We start from the raw sequence: 18,013 nt of genomic DNA, 5'->3' as shown, positions 1-18,013 counted from the left end.
CTGGGCCGATTAAGTACTTACTATGACCTAGTGACTTACCCGTGCCAGCCCCGTGAGTGCTCTGACACTAGTGCTGGTGCAGGTTCGTATGTTGCGTAACAAAACCAGTCAAGAGAGCCAGGCAAATAATGGAGTTTTCAGTTTGCTGGCAATTCTGAAAAATTGCTAATATATATACATTTAGTTAGTTAGTTAGTTCTTGTTGAACAAAACTCGTCATCCTCCCACAGTGAGTGTTTCATTGCGAGTGTGAGCATTTGAAACATTTTTTAAAATAAAACAGAAGAAAATATCAAAAAAAGCAAAATGTTTTGAACCAAGAAACATTTTGATTTTTTCCAGAATCTTTCTAGGGTCTTGTTTTTTGCTGAAGCAATTTGGTGAAACTGACACGAATTCTTGGGAGTGTCAGTATAGTGGAAACTGCATTTTTTCCCCTGAAAAAAGGGTTTTGGCTGAAAAATTTCACCCAGCTCTACTGATTAACAGCCTTCTCTAGCCTGTCCCTCCCCCATCTCTACACGTGCCCTTCTGACACATCCCCTGTCTGTTTGCGGTTTTCTCTGTGGCTGTCTCAGAAGTGCTGAGCATTGTTCTTGTAAAATAACCTCATTTCAGGTTTGCTTGTAAAACATCAAAGCCCCAGGTGGAGAGATCCTGGCCATGAATGCCTAGGGCAAAATCTTTACAAACAGGGCACTTGTGGGAAAGGGCGTTGGGACCAAGGAAACCTATTCTGTGAAGTGCCTCCCGTTTATCTGAATGGAAGCTGGCACTATCTAGGACAGACCTACAAAGACTGTCTAATCTCACAGTACCTTTGATGAGGCATCAAAAAGAGCTGATTTGTCATTTAAACCAGCGACTGCCACCCTGTAGTTGAGGTCTCACCAATCAGACATCCTGGTTTTACTCTGGGCTAAATTCTCTAGTCTTTAGTGGAGCAAATCTTCTGTAGATTTAAAGGAGAGATTTGCATGATTAAGGACCAGGGAATTTGGCTCTAGGTAAAGATTGCTCTGATTCACTCAATGGACTTACTCCACCTGTATATTCAGAGCTAGATCTGGGGACTTTGCTCGCTAAAGTAAATTTCCGGCGCATTTTGCTCCTGTTTTCCCACGGAGGGGAGCATAGCTTGAGGCAGGGAGCTGGATTCTGCTAGCTCACACATCATTGAACAATTATCTGTGTTATGACTGCAGAAAGGGCAGTTGGGAGTCCGCTGACTAATCCTCTCACCCCCATCCTACTTAGTGTGTGTGCGTGTGCGTACAACTTCCTGAATCGCTACTTAAAGCCACAATAATGTTGTATCCTTCTCTAGCACCTTTTAGCCAAGGAGCTGACAATAGCACCCAACGTACATTTGTGAATGTACCTCACCCCCATGTATGTTAGGGTCTGCAACAGGGTGTACCAGACCTTAAGGGAACAACAGGGGAAGTCTCTCAGGTCAGAAGCACCCTGCCCTTATGTCTCCCTCCATATGCCTTGTAAAAGTGGTAGCCCAGCAGCTGAGTGGCTGCTCCCAGGGAAGCGGTTGTAGTGAGCCCAGATCCAAGGTGCTCCAGTGGCTGTGCATTCCTTGTTTTAAATGATTTGAGTCGCAGGCGGGGCTGACACTCTTCATGAGTCCACCTGGATTGTCCCAGTGGCACCTCCTAGTGCTTGTGAGATGCTTGCAGGTCCAAGGCCCACAATCGCTGTGGGCTCTCAGATTATCTCAGGGTGGGATAAGAGCACAAAACTTCCCGATGTGCAGTTGTGGTAGTTGCACAGCAACGGGCCAATGCCGCGCCGTGACCTGGTGGCACTTTGTGGCCACACAAGTAGGAGACACGGAAAAAAACCTGACAACCCTGACCTCGCCAGCCCTGCTCCTTACGCGAAAAAGTCCTGTCCCAGGGCATTGCTGGGGACGTGGCTCTCACGCATCACAGACTCATAACTGGTCTCCTGTGAAGCCAATGGCCTGTGGGGGTGGGAGGAACCAGATGATTTTGACATATATATTTTGAAATCAGTTTCTCAACTGAGAGTAATTTTGGCAATGCAGAACGCTGCCTCATTGTCTGGAGTGGCCCAGATGTAAACACAGAGAGTGCCCATCAAGTGGTCACAGATTCCTCACTCTAGTCATTCAGCGACCTCGGAGTCCAAGTTCCCAGCACTTGTAACGCACGGTTCCCATAGTTCCAAGGGAGCAGGGCTAGTGGGGTTGATCCAAGACAGGGCATTCCCCATACTCTGCGTGGAGCACAGACCTGCCATGGTCTCCCACCCACCACCCAGCCTTGCTCTTAATTAAATGAACCATTAGCTGTGCAAGTTGATGTGATAAGGGGGAGACTTCCTGCTCAGCTTCCTGTGCCAGTGGAGGTAAGAACGGCCTCATGGTGAAGCAATGGGCCTGGGTTTGGGGAGACTTGAGAGCTATTCCTGGCTCTGATGCTGAGTTACCCTGTGATCATGGGGAAGTCATTGCATCATTGTGCTTCAGTTTCCCCATCTGTAAAATGGGGGTAGTGTCACTTACCTCCCTCACCGGGGAGCTGTGAAATACAGTGAATGTTTGTAAGGGGGTTGGAGCTCAGATGGCAGGTGGTGGAGAAGGGCGGCTGCTGCTGATTGCCAAAGGACTTTGGTAGCTGGGTTTATCACCTGTTAATTACATGTCTAGCATGCACCTCCCAGGCAGAGGATTTTCCACAGCGGGACCCACTGGTCAGATTTGGCAGTAACTTGCATGGAAACAACTGTAGCTTGGCAGCCTACACAGCCCCTCAATGACAGGAGTTCGTAGCCCTGTATCTCGCAGTGGTGATGCCCAGGAACAGCACAGGCTGGGTGGGACGAGGTAACCCTGCTCTCTAATTTGGCAGGACTGCAGAATTCCCTGCCCTGTTCCCATTGCAAGGGATCTAGGAAAGACAGTGGCTGGGTATTTTTCTTGGGATGTGAGTGTCTGCTTCATAAAATGGGCAGTAACAGTGCTTCAAAACCGGCCAAAGTCTGGCTAACTGCAGATTGTGGGAAATCCCTGCAGTGCAGCACAGGAGCCTGGAATAACGTCACAGCTGGAGCCCAGCTTCCTTTGCAGTTACTGTGCAGGGAAGCAAACGGATTCAGGGCAGTTTGTTTTGGAATGCAAGAGCGCTTCGTTCAAGATAGTCTAGCACAGTGGTTCTCAACCAGGGTACGTGTACCCCTGGGGGTACGCAGAGGTCTTCCAGGGGGTACATCAACTCCTCTAGAGATTTGCCTAGTTTTACAACAGGCTACAGAAAAAACCCTAGCAAAGTCAGTACAAACTAAAATTTCATACAGACACTGACTTGTTTATATTGCGCTATAGACAATACACTGAAAGGTAAGTACAATATTTATATTCCAGTTGATTTATTTTATAATTATATGGTAAATGTGAGCAGTTTGTCAGTACCAGTGTGGCTGTGATACTTTTGTATTTTTATGTCTGAGTTTGTAAACAAGGAATTTTTAAGTGAGGTGAAACTTGGGGGGCCGCAAGCCAAATCAGACTCCTGAAAGGGGTACAATAGTCTGGCAAGATTGAGAGCCGCTGGTCTAGCACGGGTGTTTTCTATGTAACTTATTCATCTCCGGGAGTGGGGAGGTTCTGCTGACAGGTTTGTGCTTGTGGGTTACTATCCCCATGTGTTTATTCTTTGTATTACTGTAGTGACCTATCAGCCCCAGCCATGGAGCAGGACACCATTGTGCCGGGCACTGTACAGACAGAACCTAAAGACAGTCCCAGTCCCAAGGGTATAAGACAAGAGACAATGGATGGATACAGACAGAAGGGGGAGTACAAAGGAATAATGAGACAATACGGGTAGGACGATGGGCTATAAACATTCCCTCTTGCACAGCTGGGGGTAGTTCCTTCTTTGCATCATAACATATTACAACATATTTAGAACTTGTTAACTCAAGAAAAATATTACAAAGTAGCACCACTGTGATGCAACAATCTAATACTGTATCTTAGACTACGAGCGCCCAATTCCCTCTGAATTTCTCTGGCATTTGTTATGTTCCAGTGTAGTTCATCTCTGAATAACAGTGCCCGTTTCCCCAGCATGCAGCAGACTGGGTCCCTGGGCATATTTGATGGACATAAGAATGGACATATCGGGTCAGACCAAGCATCCATCTAGCTCAGTGCCCTGCCTTCCGACAGTGGCCAGTGCCAGGGAATGAACAGAACAGGGAATCTTCAAATGATCCATCCCCTATCGTCCTTTGCCAGCTTCTGGCAAACAGAGGCTAGGGACAACTTCCCTACCCATCCTGGCTAATAGCCATCGATGGACCTATCCGCCATGAACTTATCTAGTTCTTTTTTTAACCCTGTTATAGTCTTGGCCTTTACAACATCCTCTGGCAATGAGTTCCACAGGTTGACTGTGCGTTGTGTGAAGAAATACTTCCTTTTGTTTGTTTTAAACCTGCTGTCTATTCATTTCATTTGGTGACCCCTAGTTCTTATGTTCTGAGGAACAAATAACACTCCCTTATTTACTTTCTCCACACCAGTCATGATTTTATAGACTTCTATCAAATCCTCCCTTAGTTGTGTCTTTTCCAAGCTGAAAAGTCCCAGTCTTATTAATCTCTCCTCATATGGAAGCTGTTCCACGCCCCTAATCATTTTTGTTGCCTTTTTCTGAACCTTTTCCAATTCCAATATAGCTTTTCTGAGGCAGGATGACCAAATCTGCACGCAGGATTCAAGATGTGGATGTACCAGATGTGATCTCCCAATCTCAAAAAAGCTATATTGGAATTGGAAACGGTACAGAAAAGGGCAACAAAACTGATGTCCTGGCTGGTGATTTTACTGACTGAACCAAGCTCTGATTGCTGTTTACTTCTGTCAGCCTGCAGAGCCAACATGACAAGGGGAGCATGAGCTGAAGTCTGTCCTGGCTTGTGCATCATCAGCAGAATTTCTCTACATTCTGAGGCCTGGGTTCTGCATTGCCCTCTGCCTTGTGCAGCCATTGGCTGCAGCGCCCGATGGGGCTGAGCGATAGCATTTTTGCTGTAGAGAATCAGGCTCTGGATGCGGATCTTTATCATTGCTAGCGCATAAGCCTGAAAGAACCCAGCCCGAGTCTCCAGTGCTGGGGCAGTTTGCAGGGCAGGCAGATAGAAAAAATGCATCTTACAATTTATAAACTGATCCGACTTGATCTGGAATCAATGCGAGCAAATGAACCCGGAACCCGGAGTAAATTCAGGCTCTGAAAGGCAAGGGGATGGTGTTGCCATAATAATTCAGCGCATCCCCTTAAGCCTTCCATCTGGTGATCTCATGGCACTTTGCAAACAGCCCCTGGGAAGGAGTTCAGGAGAGTCATTGCCATTGTGCCAGCAGGGCAGGTGGGGCACAGGGTGGCTCAGGGCCACGCCAAAGCGAGTGGCTGGCAGTGCCGGGAATAGAACCCAGGAGTCCATGACAGAGAGAAACAGATTTTGGGCTCCTTATATTTTGGCACCTGGCACAACAGCTTCTTGGGTGACCCCAGCCCTGGCCACTCGGTTAGCGTGATCCACGCGAGGCGGAGACCTGTAGCCTTTCCCGTCAGCAGGGGTGGGTGGGGAAGTAATGGCAGCCCCACAGCATGTTTCACAGAGCCCAGCACTGCGCTACGCTCCAGGGAACAAGCCTGCGCTGGCTGGGGTCTAGCCATCGGCTCTGGGATTACAGGCTCTGGCAAAGGGTGTATTATACGGGGGAGGTTAGGAAAGAACTGGGAGCTAGTGTTACCTCATGGTTGGAGCACCAGCCTGGGACTTCAGACATGGATTCTGTTCCTGGCTCTTTCATTGGCCAGCGGGGTGACACTGAGGAGGTCACGTCACCTATCCCGTGCCTCAGTTTCTCCTCTGTACAATGGGGATAATGACACTGCCCTCCTGTGTATAGGAGCTTTGAGATCTACTGGTGAAAAACGCTGTTGAAGAGCTGGGTACTAGAGGGGGGCCATTCCCCTAGGTGGCATAAGTTCGGGCCCCACCCTGGCATAGGGGACGCTGCGTTAACCAGAAGGTTGCTCGGCCATGGTTCCTCCTAGCTTCCAGCCCAGCCCAGCCACCTCTCTCTGTCTTATCCAGTGTTTTCTAGTCTAGGGCCTTACCCAGGAGCGGGGTTCCCTCTGGCCTGTGGGGACACCTGCCTCTTGGGGGTGGGGATAAAGGCCAGGATGCTCTTGGCAGAGCCTGTGCGAGGACCTGTGGGTGGGTGGGTGGGTGGGTGCTGGGGTAAATGAGGGTTCCAGGTGTGGGTGTGGGGCTTCCCCATGGTATTGGGATGGGGATCAGGGTCATGTCCCCTCCCCCCAAGGATAGTGGTGGATGTAAAGGCCACTAAGCTGCTTCCCCATCTCCCCTCTCCTCCAAAAGTCCCTGCAGCTCAGTTCTCCCTGCTGTCATTCACCGTGTCTGTCTCCTCCAGGCCGGGGCTCTCTCCCGGCCCCACCCGCACAGACAGGGCCCAGCACCGCGGCTGTTTCTAAAACCCAAGCTCGGGCCCATCCAGGAAAGTGCGTCAAAGCCTGCCACAAACTCAGCATAGGGGAGGCTGTTAGCATCTGAGCTGGAGATGCAATCCCAGCTCCGCGGGCCCAGCTCCTTCAGTGCTGCCCCGCTGGTCTCTTCTCCCTCCTGCCCTGGCCAGAGGGAGAGGAACAGACAGGGCTGTGTCACTTGCTTTGTCCATGTGTATCAGGCAGAGCTGGGGTGACCACAGCGACAGAAGAGCAGCTGGGGCTTCGCATGTGTCTTGGTGCCTAGACGCCCTGGTGATGGAGGCAATAGGTGGGCAGTGCGCTCAGACTGCAGCAGGAGGAGGGGGAGGTGGGAAGAATCAGCCAGGGAATGGGGGGAGAAAATAAAGCTGGAGAAACTAACTCTAGCTGGAGCCTGGGGCTCAGTGCAGGGGACTGTGCCTGCGCCGGAGAGCACACGTCAAACAGAGCAAAGACTTTCATCTCCCGCCTTTCCCCTGACTGACACCCTCCCAGGGCAAATTCCCCTCCTCAGCCCAGGACCCCTCTCTGCTGCTCAGCACCACCTAGAGGAGGAAATAGGCGACAGGGTGAAATTTACCCCTGCAAGAGGGCTAGCCTGAGGCCACTTCCCTACATTAAAGCCTTTAATTACCCGCTAGAAAGGATGGCAAATACCCAATTTAGTGCTTGTCTACATGGGGAACTCAGAAAAATTAATCCAACTTCACTAAAGGTGTGAATTTAAAATGGATTGGTTAAACTGCATTAAGTGCCTGTGTGGACACTCTGATTCAGAATTAAAGTGGCCTTAATTCAACTTAGTTTAATTCACTTTGGAAGTGAATTAAGATAAACTGAATTAAGTCAACTTTAATTCTGAATCAGAGCATCCATGGGGGCTTGATGCAGTTTAACCAATCCACTTTAAATTCACATTTTAGTTAATTTGGATTAATTTTTCTGGGTGTCCCCATGTAGATAAACCCATGTTTAAACCAATGGCCTAAACTAATGCTTAGACCTCTTATTGGCCTGATGAATGGGGTAAATTCCACCCCTGGCGTTTTAACAGTAAATATTCTCAGAATAAAGACACTTGGTCGATCAGGGTCGGAAAATTAAACATGGTTCTCCTCTCGAAAGCGAATTCCTAATCGACTGGGCCTAAACCACAGTAAGTCTGGTTTAAGCCAAAATTGAGGTGTCCAGACAACCTTCTGTAGTCATTAAAAATCACAATTCAATCAGGGCAACTTTCCGGTGTAGACAAGCCCAAAGCAGTTTGATTTTGCACAGGGTCTGGTGGTTTGGTGGCAGGATTTTGGAGCCGGAAGAAAAGCCCAAAGCATAAATTTGACAGAGATGAAATTTGGCTCCGTTCTGCGGAGGTGGGTGAGCAGAGCAGTGCACTGGGGTTACCCCGGAACAATAGAAAGCTGAATCTGCTCTTGTTTCTTTCTTGGGTGCTGTGGAAATCTTGTCTGAGAGGAGAGAGGTGGATCTATTTATAGAAGAAGAATGGCAAATCCATTCATGGGCAAAGAATTAATTAGTGAACTCTCTGCCCTTCTTTGGAGCCAGAGCTGCAGTCCCACCCCCAGGTGTCTCTTGATCCCTGCAGATGGGCAGCGAGCAGCTTGCCTGGCCTAGAGGAGGGAGGGAGCCCTTTGTAATAAGTAATGGGGATTAACCAGGCAGAGTTCCACTTCCCTGTAATTCCCTGCTAGGAAGGACTCACACAGGGTGTGTCTGTCTCAGTGGTAGGGAGAGAAGAGTAAAGGGAAAGAACTCAGAAAGAAGGTTCATGCTGAGAACTATACAGGAGTTAGGGAAGGACGGGGCTAGTGTCCAGCTGGGACTAGGAGGGGCCAAACCAATGATCAAAATCCAGATACTTGCCTGTGCCCTTATCCTGGGGGCTCACCGGGACTTCATTCTAGGGAGTTGTACGTCCCATCCATGCTCCCTCTGCTTCCAATGCATCGTGGTTAGCATCACTGGGAGCCCTAATGTAGGCAAAGCTCTGGCAGCTTCCTGTGTCATTATCACTCTGTCAATGAACCTTGCCCAGTCAAAGCACTGACTGGCTCTATGCCCCGCCCACCACCACCCCAGGTCGGTCAGTGGCAGGGTCCGGAACTCCAGGCCCATACGCTCCATTTGGACCATGCTGCCTAAAGCCGAGTCACCAGGCTGTGGTTAGGCCATGTGCAGGGTCCCTCGTCCAGGCTGTCGGAAGAGCCCATGTCAGCGCACGGTGGGTGCAGGGCTCTTCTGCCTCTGGCCCCACTGTGCTCAGCTTGTCTTTCTGCCGGAAGATGCTCTTTGCGTTTCACACGCAGGCTGATTCTTGGAAGGGAAATGGCCTTGCAATCTCCGGCCCATAGGAAACACAGAGCAGGGCTTCTAGTCTTCCAAATTTCTCTCTAAATAGCTGCACATCAGGCCCTTTGGGAGCATCTTGTTGGACTTGGCGGTAGCAGAATTCACTTGCTGCTGCTGCGCACCGGTCTCTGTGCCAGCCTGAGCCTTCCCTCTCTCTCCCTGTGCCGCAGTATGGAATCGTTCTGGACGCCGGCTCCTCCCACACTGCCATGTTCATCTACAAGTGGCCTGCGGACAAAGAGAATGACACTGGGATCGTCAGCCAGCACAGCATGTGCGACGTGGAAGGTAGGAGTGAATTAATTGCTCGTGCTACGTCCCCTGGCTCCATAGTGGCGCTGTCTGGGTACTGGCGTCGACTTCAGACAAGCAGTAAGTCAGAGCAGGGCTATTTTGGCATCAAGATTAATTCACATGATGATTCACTATCTGCAGAAATGTGTCTGTATCCAGATGGGCCCAGGCTGGGCCTGCTTCTTGTCTGGCTTATATCAGTGTAACTCCATTGACTTCAGTGCAGTTGCTACTAATTTTACCCCATTGTAAGAGAAGAATCAGGCAGTGACTTTTACAAGCCTTGTAATGCACAGTGCCTTCCCTGCCAAACCATAGGGTTATTAGGGTTGCCAGGTGTCTGCTTCTGGTTGAAAAGAGACCCTGGCAGCTCTCGGCACACCTGACCGGGCCACTAAAAGTCCAGTTGGCCCCAGCGGAGTTAAGGCAGGCTCCATACCCAGCTCCATGTGGCTCCCGGGAAGCAGCCGGCATGTCCGGCTCCTAGGTGGAGGGGTGGCCAAGAGGGCTCCATGCTCTACTCCCACCCACAGGCGCCGCCCTGAGCGCTGGCTCTGCAGCGCCCATTGACCAGGAATGCCGTGGCCAATGGGAGCTGGAGAGCCAGTGATTGGGGCTGCACCTGCGGGCGGGGGCAGCGCACACAGCCCCCCTGGACGCTCCTCCACCTAGGAGCGGGACCTGCCTCCGCTTCTCAGGAGCCGCGCAGACTTCCTCTGTCCCCAGGAAATGTGGGGGCAGCGCTGGTGTGGCTGCTATTTAAGGGGCCACCTGAGGTCAGCACCTCCCGGAGCCCCTGCAAACCACAGCAGCCAGAGCTGCCCGGAGCCCGCACCCCAAACTCCCACCTACACCCCACCCCCCTGCACCAGCTTGGAACCCACTCCTGCACCCAAACTCCCTCCAAAAGAACAAACCCCGTCCCGCGCCCCACAGCCTTGAGCCCCCTCCTGCACCCTGTACCCCTCCTTCCTGGCCCCACCCTAGAGCTCACCCCCCCAGCTGGAGCCCCCTCCCATACTCTGAACCCCTTGACTCCAGCCCAGAGTACCCCAAACCCTTCACCCTCAGCCCCACCTGGAGCCCACACCCCCATCCCAGAGCCCCTACCCTCTCCTGCACCCCAACCCCCTGTCCCCCAGCCCGCACCCTGCTCCCGCACCCCTAACCCCCCCCATACCTCTAGCCCCAAACACCCTCCTGCTCTTCCTAGCAGCTGCCCCAGCTAGGTGGCCCTGCTCCCCACAAGCAGCTGGCGGCTGCTCGGGAAGGAGGGGTCAGGTGAAGATGCTCCAAATTTGCGGCTCCCTTCCCCGGTCGTCCCTACCTGGGAGCCTCCACTTCAGCCCCCCTGAGCTCTGTGGGTGTGTTTACACTGCAGTTAAACACCCTGCTGGCCTGGCTCAGTGGACTGGGACTGTAACATTGCTGTGTAGACATTTGGGCTCTCTGAGCCCTTCCCCCATCGGGGGGCTCAGAGCTTGGGGTTCCGCTAGCCCAGACACAGCCCCACAGCGAGCCCACTCAGTAGATGGGGCAGCCAGCTTTAACTGACACCCACCCACAGCCCCTCCCAGCAAGTGGGACACCGCAGCTGCTAGCCTAGGTGGCTGGGAAGGCCAGTCCCTCCCTGCAGGTGCATGTAGGTCAGTGTGGTTTGGGGCGTGTCTCTGTCAGTGCACCCAGGGGCAGTGCACTGGGGCTGGTCCGGCCTCTGCCACTGGGGTAGCCACTGCAACCCACCCAGTCAGCGGGGCACATCAGGAGCCCTGCCAGCAGCCGGACATCACTGTGTGCACAGCCTGGCACTTCGCACTGGTGGGTGCCCACCGGAGTCTGCAAAAAGTCAGTGGGCCATATGGTCTGCTGGCCAACACCACAGGCAGCACGACAGGAGCCTGGCCACAGGGAATGCAGAGCTTCCCGAGCACTGATGTTCCAGAAACAGAAGAGCTTAGACCCTGGCTATGGTAATCTCCCTCACGCCCATGTACAGACCCTTTATGTTTTAAATAAAGGACAACTGGGAAATTATAGCAGAAAGTTTGTTTTAAGGGCACCTCCCCAATGTTTTATTTGTGACACACACTCGTATGCAAATAACACCTTGTATTACAGTGTCCAATCCTTTGCATGATTAGTGGTGCACACAAGACAATCTTTATTGATTTGATGTGTAATGTGGAGCAAGGACAGGTGGTCACGCTGTGTGTGACATTCTAACATATTTCCTCTCAACCTGCTCTGGGACAAATCTGGGACACGGGACGGGAAAAAACTTGAAACGAAGATCACTAGAAAATCTATTGGTTAGCAGGATGGTATAATAGGGAGGGGTCAGTTTCCTGCAGCATGAATTATATTTTATGCAACCTCACCTTAACATTAAAGAGCTCTAATGAATTCATAAAAAAAATCAATGTAATATTAAGATTATATATGGAAATGTAAGTGTCAGGAAGTGTTAACGTTAAGACTCCCATAACATTAATTTGTCCACATTGCGCCTATTAACGCACACGTTTAAACAATTTAACTAATCATTACACATGGAACAGCATAGCTTCCCCCCGCTATACAGTTCATTGTCAGGTGGAGAAGGAGTCAGTCAGTGGCTGCAGCACTACTGGATTCCCCACCGGGACAGTTGGGTAAAGCTCCTGCAAGACCCGTTAGTGTTGCTCATTGTGAGCGAGTGGGACTCTTTTGGGGGTCAGTTCATTTTACAGTCGTGTTTACAATCTCTCCCTGGTGAGGTGAAGGGTGTTTGAATCACATGTTCCCTCTCCCACATGCAAACTGTGGCAGCTCCTGCCTTCGCCTGGTGCCTGCTTGGGCCTTGCAGAGAAATGGAGCAGATGGAGGAGAGCGAGCAATGGAGGGAGAGGGGATGGAGGGAGCAGAGGGCGGGGCCTCAGGGCAGGGGGAGGACAAGGCTGTTCAGTTTTCTGCAATTAGAAAGTTGGCAGCCCTAAGGAAATATCGTGATGAAGAATTAGAGCTGGTGGAATAACCCGACACCCCCAGGGAGTGGGACTGCGTCTGTTTTACTGACGTGTCTGTGTCGTGCCAGGGTTTTCATCTCTAACTATTGTGACAAAGTTCCTCCTCTACCTTGGTGGGTCCTGCGCTTATTGGCAGATTTGCTCATCTCAGTGATCTTCCCCACAGGCTGGGTCAACTTCTCCTGTGTCTGATCAGGAGTTGGGAGGTTTGGGGGGAACCCAGGCCCACCCTCTACTCCGGGTTCCAGCCCAGGGCCTTGTGGATTGCAGCTGTCTATAGGGCCTCCTGTAACAGCTGCATGACAGCTACACCTCCCTGGGCTACTTCCCCATGGCCTCCTCCAAACACCTTCTTTATCCTCACCACAGGACCTTCCTCCTGACATCTGATAACGCTTGTAGTCATTAGTCCTCCAGCAGCACACCCTCTCCCTCTCAGCTCCTCACACGCACTTCCTCTCCTCTGGCTCCCCCCTGCCTGACTGGAGTGAGCTCCTTTTTAAACCCAGGTGCCCTGATTAGCCTGCCTTGATTGGCTGCAGGTGATCTAATCAGCCTGGCGGCCTTAATTGGTTCTAGCAGGTTCCTGATTACTCTAGTGCAGCCCCTGCTCTGGTCACTCAGGGAACAGAAAACTGCTCATCCAGTGACCCGTATATTTGCCCTCTGCCAGACTCCTGTACCCCACTGGCGTGGGTCTGTCACAGTATATAAGGTCAAATTCTGGATTTAGTAGATGTGGGCTCCATTGATTTCAATGGGGCTACACCACTTGGGCCACCAGCAACTGGATGCAGAGTTTACTTGGCCACTACTTTGTGCCATTGCTCATAGCAGTGCAGAGTGGTAACAGATCAAAAATGACAGCCACAAATGGCCACACAAGGCGCAAGGCAGGAGACAATTGGCCCAGAATTGCACTAGATACACAGGCTGTTATGGAACTATTTGAGTTGTTACCTCACCTGGACATAAGTGGGGTGAGAGTGGCGTTCTGGAGAGTGAGGATCTAGGGTGTGGGCTGAGCAGTCCTGATGGAGGAATCTGTGATACCGCCAAAGCCTGGGAAGAAGATTTGAGCTGAACTTCATTATGTTATTGTTAATTTCCTGCAGTTTGGCTTTTATTAACCAAAACGGGTTTTAGAACACACCGTGGATGGTCTTGGTTTTAAAACAGAATGATAAAGGAACTTGCTCACAGGGCTGGGTACAGGAGTGTGGTATACAGGTTTTACCAGCACTCATTTGGGATGATCCACATAATTCACTCAAGTCTCTGCCATTTGTGGGTCATACAGCAATCCTGGACTCATCCGATTATAAGTCTTTATGCCATGCTGCCATGTATGCCCTAGTCAAACAGCACCGCTCTCCTGGGGTGTTTGTTGCACTCCCAGATGTGAGTACACGCCCCATCGCACGCTAATGCTTATGCCAGACATTTGGCCCCTCAAACCTTTTCCCCTCCCACTCTGCATTAGAGGAGTGGACCTCAGAACTGCAACGAACATCTCTGAGCCCCACCCATACCACAGCCAAAATCCAGCCTGCATCTTTCCACAACCATCATCCCCCACCCCCTCTCTGCATGGCACTCTGTCCCCTCTAGTGGTGACTGGGCCACATACAGCCTGCTACAGGGTGGATTGCAGGGCTGGGTCTCTTAGCTCTGGCAGTAGAGGACCATGGTTTTAGATCCTGAGGTCCCAGGTTTGATTTCCCACACTGTCGACAACCCCTCCAGGGTCGTATCATTACAAAGATGCTGCTGTAGCTCTATCTACTTCAGGCTTTTCAGCTGTGTTTGGCAAAGGATGGATCCCTCCCATCAGCTCCCCTTGTGAATGTCGGGACATGTGCTTGGGACATGGGAAACAACTCCATCATGCCCTCCCATCTGTACGCCTTCTCTTGGCATTGAGCTCCTGGCAGGGGCTGGGTCTCCCATGCTTTGTTAAACCAGGCATTGAACTTGGCCACCCCATCCCCTCCAGCCTGTTCCCGGAGCTCAGCATGGCTGAGAGGGGGCTAGTGTGTGTGTCTGGGGAGCGGGGAGGCAGGTGTGACACCTCTTGTCCAGCACATCTGGGAATGCCAGTGCCAGAATGGCCTGGAGTCCTGTCTGCACTGGACTGTCTCAGTGAGTCTGTAACCACGCGGTGAAGCGGCTGCCTGTAGTCACTGTGTGCTCTGCATGGGCCATGTGGTCCATACCGGCAGCTGGATGGAGCTTTGGTCTTGCCAGGATGGAGGCTGGCACCATTCCCGTCCTGTCCCCGATTCAACCCACGGCTTCCATACAGCGTAGATGGGCCTCCTAACCGGGCCTGCGTTACCCAGTCAGCTGGGCCTTCTTTCTCCCAGCCCTCTGTGCAGTGGGATGTCCCAGGGAGCATTGCTCCAGGTGCTGCCTCTCTGCTTACCATGTAGGTGGAGCTGTAGGAGGGATGCTGCTGTATATGATGCATTTTATCCTATGGCTCTGCTCACGCCAGCCAGAGATCCTCTCCCAGAATCCTCGGGGTGATGCCCAGCTTTAAGCATCGTCATTGCTAGCATGGGGCTGAATCCTGTCATGCCACGTGGGACAAGCCAGTGAGCTCTGACTGCCTGGCCTAGGGTTGAACGCCTGGGAATGAGAGGGAGGGCGGCTCCCCTTGCCATCTGCCCGAGTCAGGGTTCCCTTTTGGAAGACCCACTGGTTCAGCCTGGCTTTCAGCGGGCGGGGGATTTTGTGTTGGGTGGAGAGCGGATGTGGCTATATTGTTTGGACATTGGAACGGCTAATCCCAGCCCTTGTTATGTGTGCCTGGGCGTGACACGATGGGCACAAAATAATTCGATTGAAGTGAGGATTGTGCCAAGTCACCCACAAGCCTGGTGTGTTTTCCCTTCCCACGTTCTCAGCTGTGTGTGTACAGCTGCAAAAACCCAGCCAAGGCTCCAGGGAACGGAGCTGCCTTACAGTGAGGAAAGCCCCATGGTCCCCTCCCTAAAAGGAGCTGGCACAGGCTTGGGAAGAGGGCACAACTCTCCCACCCCCTGGCTGCCCCTGCTTAAGAAACACAGAACAAATGGGATTGGCTGGAGTACACAAGCCAAGACCACCCACGTTGCGTTCGCATAAGGCCCACGGTGGGCTCCCCACCCTGGGGGACACCCCTTGTTCCCCCACACCATCCCTGCATGAGGGTTTGGGTCAGAGCTGTCGTGTGGGTGGAGGGTCCCTCGTGGGACGCGCCTCTGGGGCAGCTGGCTGGTTACAGCCACAGTCGCTCTCCATCCCCGCACTCCCTTCCCCGCCCGGCATTTGCTGGTGCTCAGCACAGCTCCCCCGTTGCTCAGCACGCTGCTGGACTAAGCGGCCAGAGACCGATGCTCGTTTTCATCTCGCCCGCAGGTGGCGGGATCTCCAGCTACGCAGAGAACCCCCCGGCCGCCGGCAAGAGCCTCAAGCAGTGTCTCGACCAGGCTGTGAGCGACGTCCCCAAGGAAAGGCATCCGCTCACCCCCCTCTACCTGGGGGCCACCGCTGGCATGAGGCTGCTGAAGTGAGCTTTTGCTGTCGCCTGCTATCAAACCCCCTCCCTTCCCTCTTGCCAGGGCCAGAGACAGGCCAGGGCTGTGGTCTTTATAGGGGATGTTCTTGGGTTAAACTCTTCCACTGCCCGCCTGTGCAGCCCTGTTGCCTGCAGAGTGCGGCTGAGCACGGGAACACGTGAATTGTCACCCAGGGCCCATCTGGCTCAGTGCCTTGTCTCCAACCGCCCAAGCCCGTCAGCTTCCTGAGAAGGTGCAGAGAGCCTCCCAGTGGACATTAATGGAATAACGGGCCCATAGGAGAAGTTTGTTCCTGACCCGGGAAGTTACAGGTTGGACCCGCCCTGGTGCAGGAGGGTTTATCATCCCTATAAAAATGTTTAGATCCAAATATGTCCCTGGGTTTTCTCCTCCATAAAGGTGTGATCCTTTCTCAAATCCTGCAAAGTGCACGTTCTACGTTACTGCACAGGAACCCCGGAGGGGTTCGATCTGTTGCCCTATTGGCTGGGAAGGGTGGTATGGAGAACCCGCTAGACCAGCCCAGGGCCCTCCACCTCTCCTTTCCTGTAAGGGGAAGCTGGGTGGAGTAGCAAGTGCTTTCTGAGTCCCCAGCCCTCCGTGGCCCCTGGGTCACCTTGTCCAATGCAGGATAAATATCCTGCATTAGACCTGCACTGATTGGGGAACCACATGTCCCCACCCAAGCAAGAAGCCCATCTAACCATGGCTCACAGGAAGGAAGGAAGGAACCTTCTCTGGCCAATGCAGGCTTATGAGTCAACGCTTCCCCCCACCCTTCTCCAGACAGCAACAGCACAGGTAAGTGGAGAACACCTGCCAGATGAGCAATGGCAAGACCCTGGCTAGTGCCTGTCTGTGACGTGGGCAGGAGGGAATGCTGGCTACTGACGACCAACGCAAGCAATAGTCCAGCTGAGGGGCTCACTCAGTCTTCTGTGCTGGACTGGGGAGAAGAAACTGAACTGAGATTTTGTGGCTTGGGTCCTGTGTAGAAACGTAGCAGCCTCCAGTTCTGTGGCTAGTTCAGCCCTGTGCAGTGACAGCTCCAGGTCTGGGCACTTAGCTCCAGGTCAGATACTTAAGTCCCACCTAAGCCCTGTGCAGTGGCCAGTTTCGCTGTCGGAGGGGGCTCGGGCAGCCTTTCTCCTGGATTGCTGAAGGGATGCTTACTTAGTTCCCTTCCTATCTGACACACATTGGCATTAGTGGCACCCCTGCTCGGTCCCTCGTATGCCATAGCTGTCTCCCTTTGCCCTGCGTTCCACGGCCCTGGCTGTGCTGGGTGCTTTGGGGAGCAGCTCACGGTTTGATCCCCTGGGTGCAGACGTTTGCCTCTTTTCTCTCGCATTGAAGCATTGCTTTGTGTCTCCTGTAGCCTCACTGACCCCCAGGCTTCAGACAGAGTCCTCAGTGCAGTGACCTCGACGCTGAAGTCGTACCCCTTTGACTTTCGGGGGGCAAAAATTCTGTCGGGTGAAGACGAGGGGGTGTTTGGCTGGGTCACAGCTAACTATCTCCTGGAGAACTTCATCAAGGTATGTCCAGCAGGATTGGCTTCCTAGGACAGTCCCTTCCAGTGCCCATCCAGACATGGGCTCCCCCCATCATTCGCCTACAAGCCTGTCTACCCCACACAGATAGCTGGCATAGCAGGGAAGAGAAACAGCCCATTGCTCCATGGCTGCTCCAGTACCTAGGACCAAGGTTTTCTTCTTTAAAAACAGCTACCTTGTCCCTTGCATAGGCAGAGTGCTGCCGAGAGACTTCTGCTTTGTGGAGACCACTGGGCCAGAGATGTGAACGTACCCCCTCCTCCCGCATTCACTGCACTGAGGTGGGAACGCCAAAGCCCTGTCGAGACCACCTCAAAGGCTAGTGCTGTTAAGCAGAGGGTCTGGCACATGCTCGTGGTCTGGACCCTTTTTAATGCTGGTCCTTCTCCGCAGAGCATCAGGAGAGCTGCGTGTTAGAAGCCTCTCGGAGTGCCAGGTGTTATTAATGTTACTGGCCAACGGCAGCTGTTGTTCAGACACCCAAGCGAGCTGAATGGCTCTACGTATCGGTCAGATACCATGGTGATGGGCAACAGTCTAAAAACCTAGCTAGGGACACTGTAGAGCATGGCCTGGGTTTGCTGTCTAGAAGTAGCAAAGAGCTCAGGTCTCCAGCCAGCCTTGAGAACAGTGGAACCCGACCCGAGCAGTGAACACAAGGGGGCTGC

At 52.4% G+C, this 18,013-nt stretch overlaps 1 protein-coding gene across 2 annotated transcripts in view; it reads left to right on the top strand.

The window, feature by feature from the left end:
• The window catches only part of ENTPD2 (ectonucleoside triphosphate diphosphohydrolase 2), a 47,327-nt gene that overhangs the window by 18,476 nt on the left and 10,838 nt on the right, over positions 1-18,013 (top strand). For both annotated transcript variants that reach the window (XM_044992491.1, XM_044992490.1), the window contains exons 2-4: positions 9,098-9,215; positions 15,629-15,779; positions 17,168-17,327. In XM_044992491.1, coding sequence (XP_044848426.1) covers positions 9,098-9,215; positions 15,629-15,779; positions 17,168-17,327 — 429 coding nt within the window. The remainder of the gene's footprint in view (positions 1-9,097; positions 9,216-15,628; positions 15,780-17,167; positions 17,328-18,013) is intronic.

This window comes from Mauremys mutica, chromosome 18 (genome assembly GCF_020497125.1).
Source record: "Mauremys mutica isolate MM-2020 ecotype Southern chromosome 18, ASM2049712v1, whole genome shotgun sequence".
NCBI lineage: Eukaryota > Metazoa > Chordata > Testudines > Geoemydidae > Mauremys > Mauremys mutica.
This window is presented reverse-complemented; position numbering and strand designations above follow the sequence as displayed.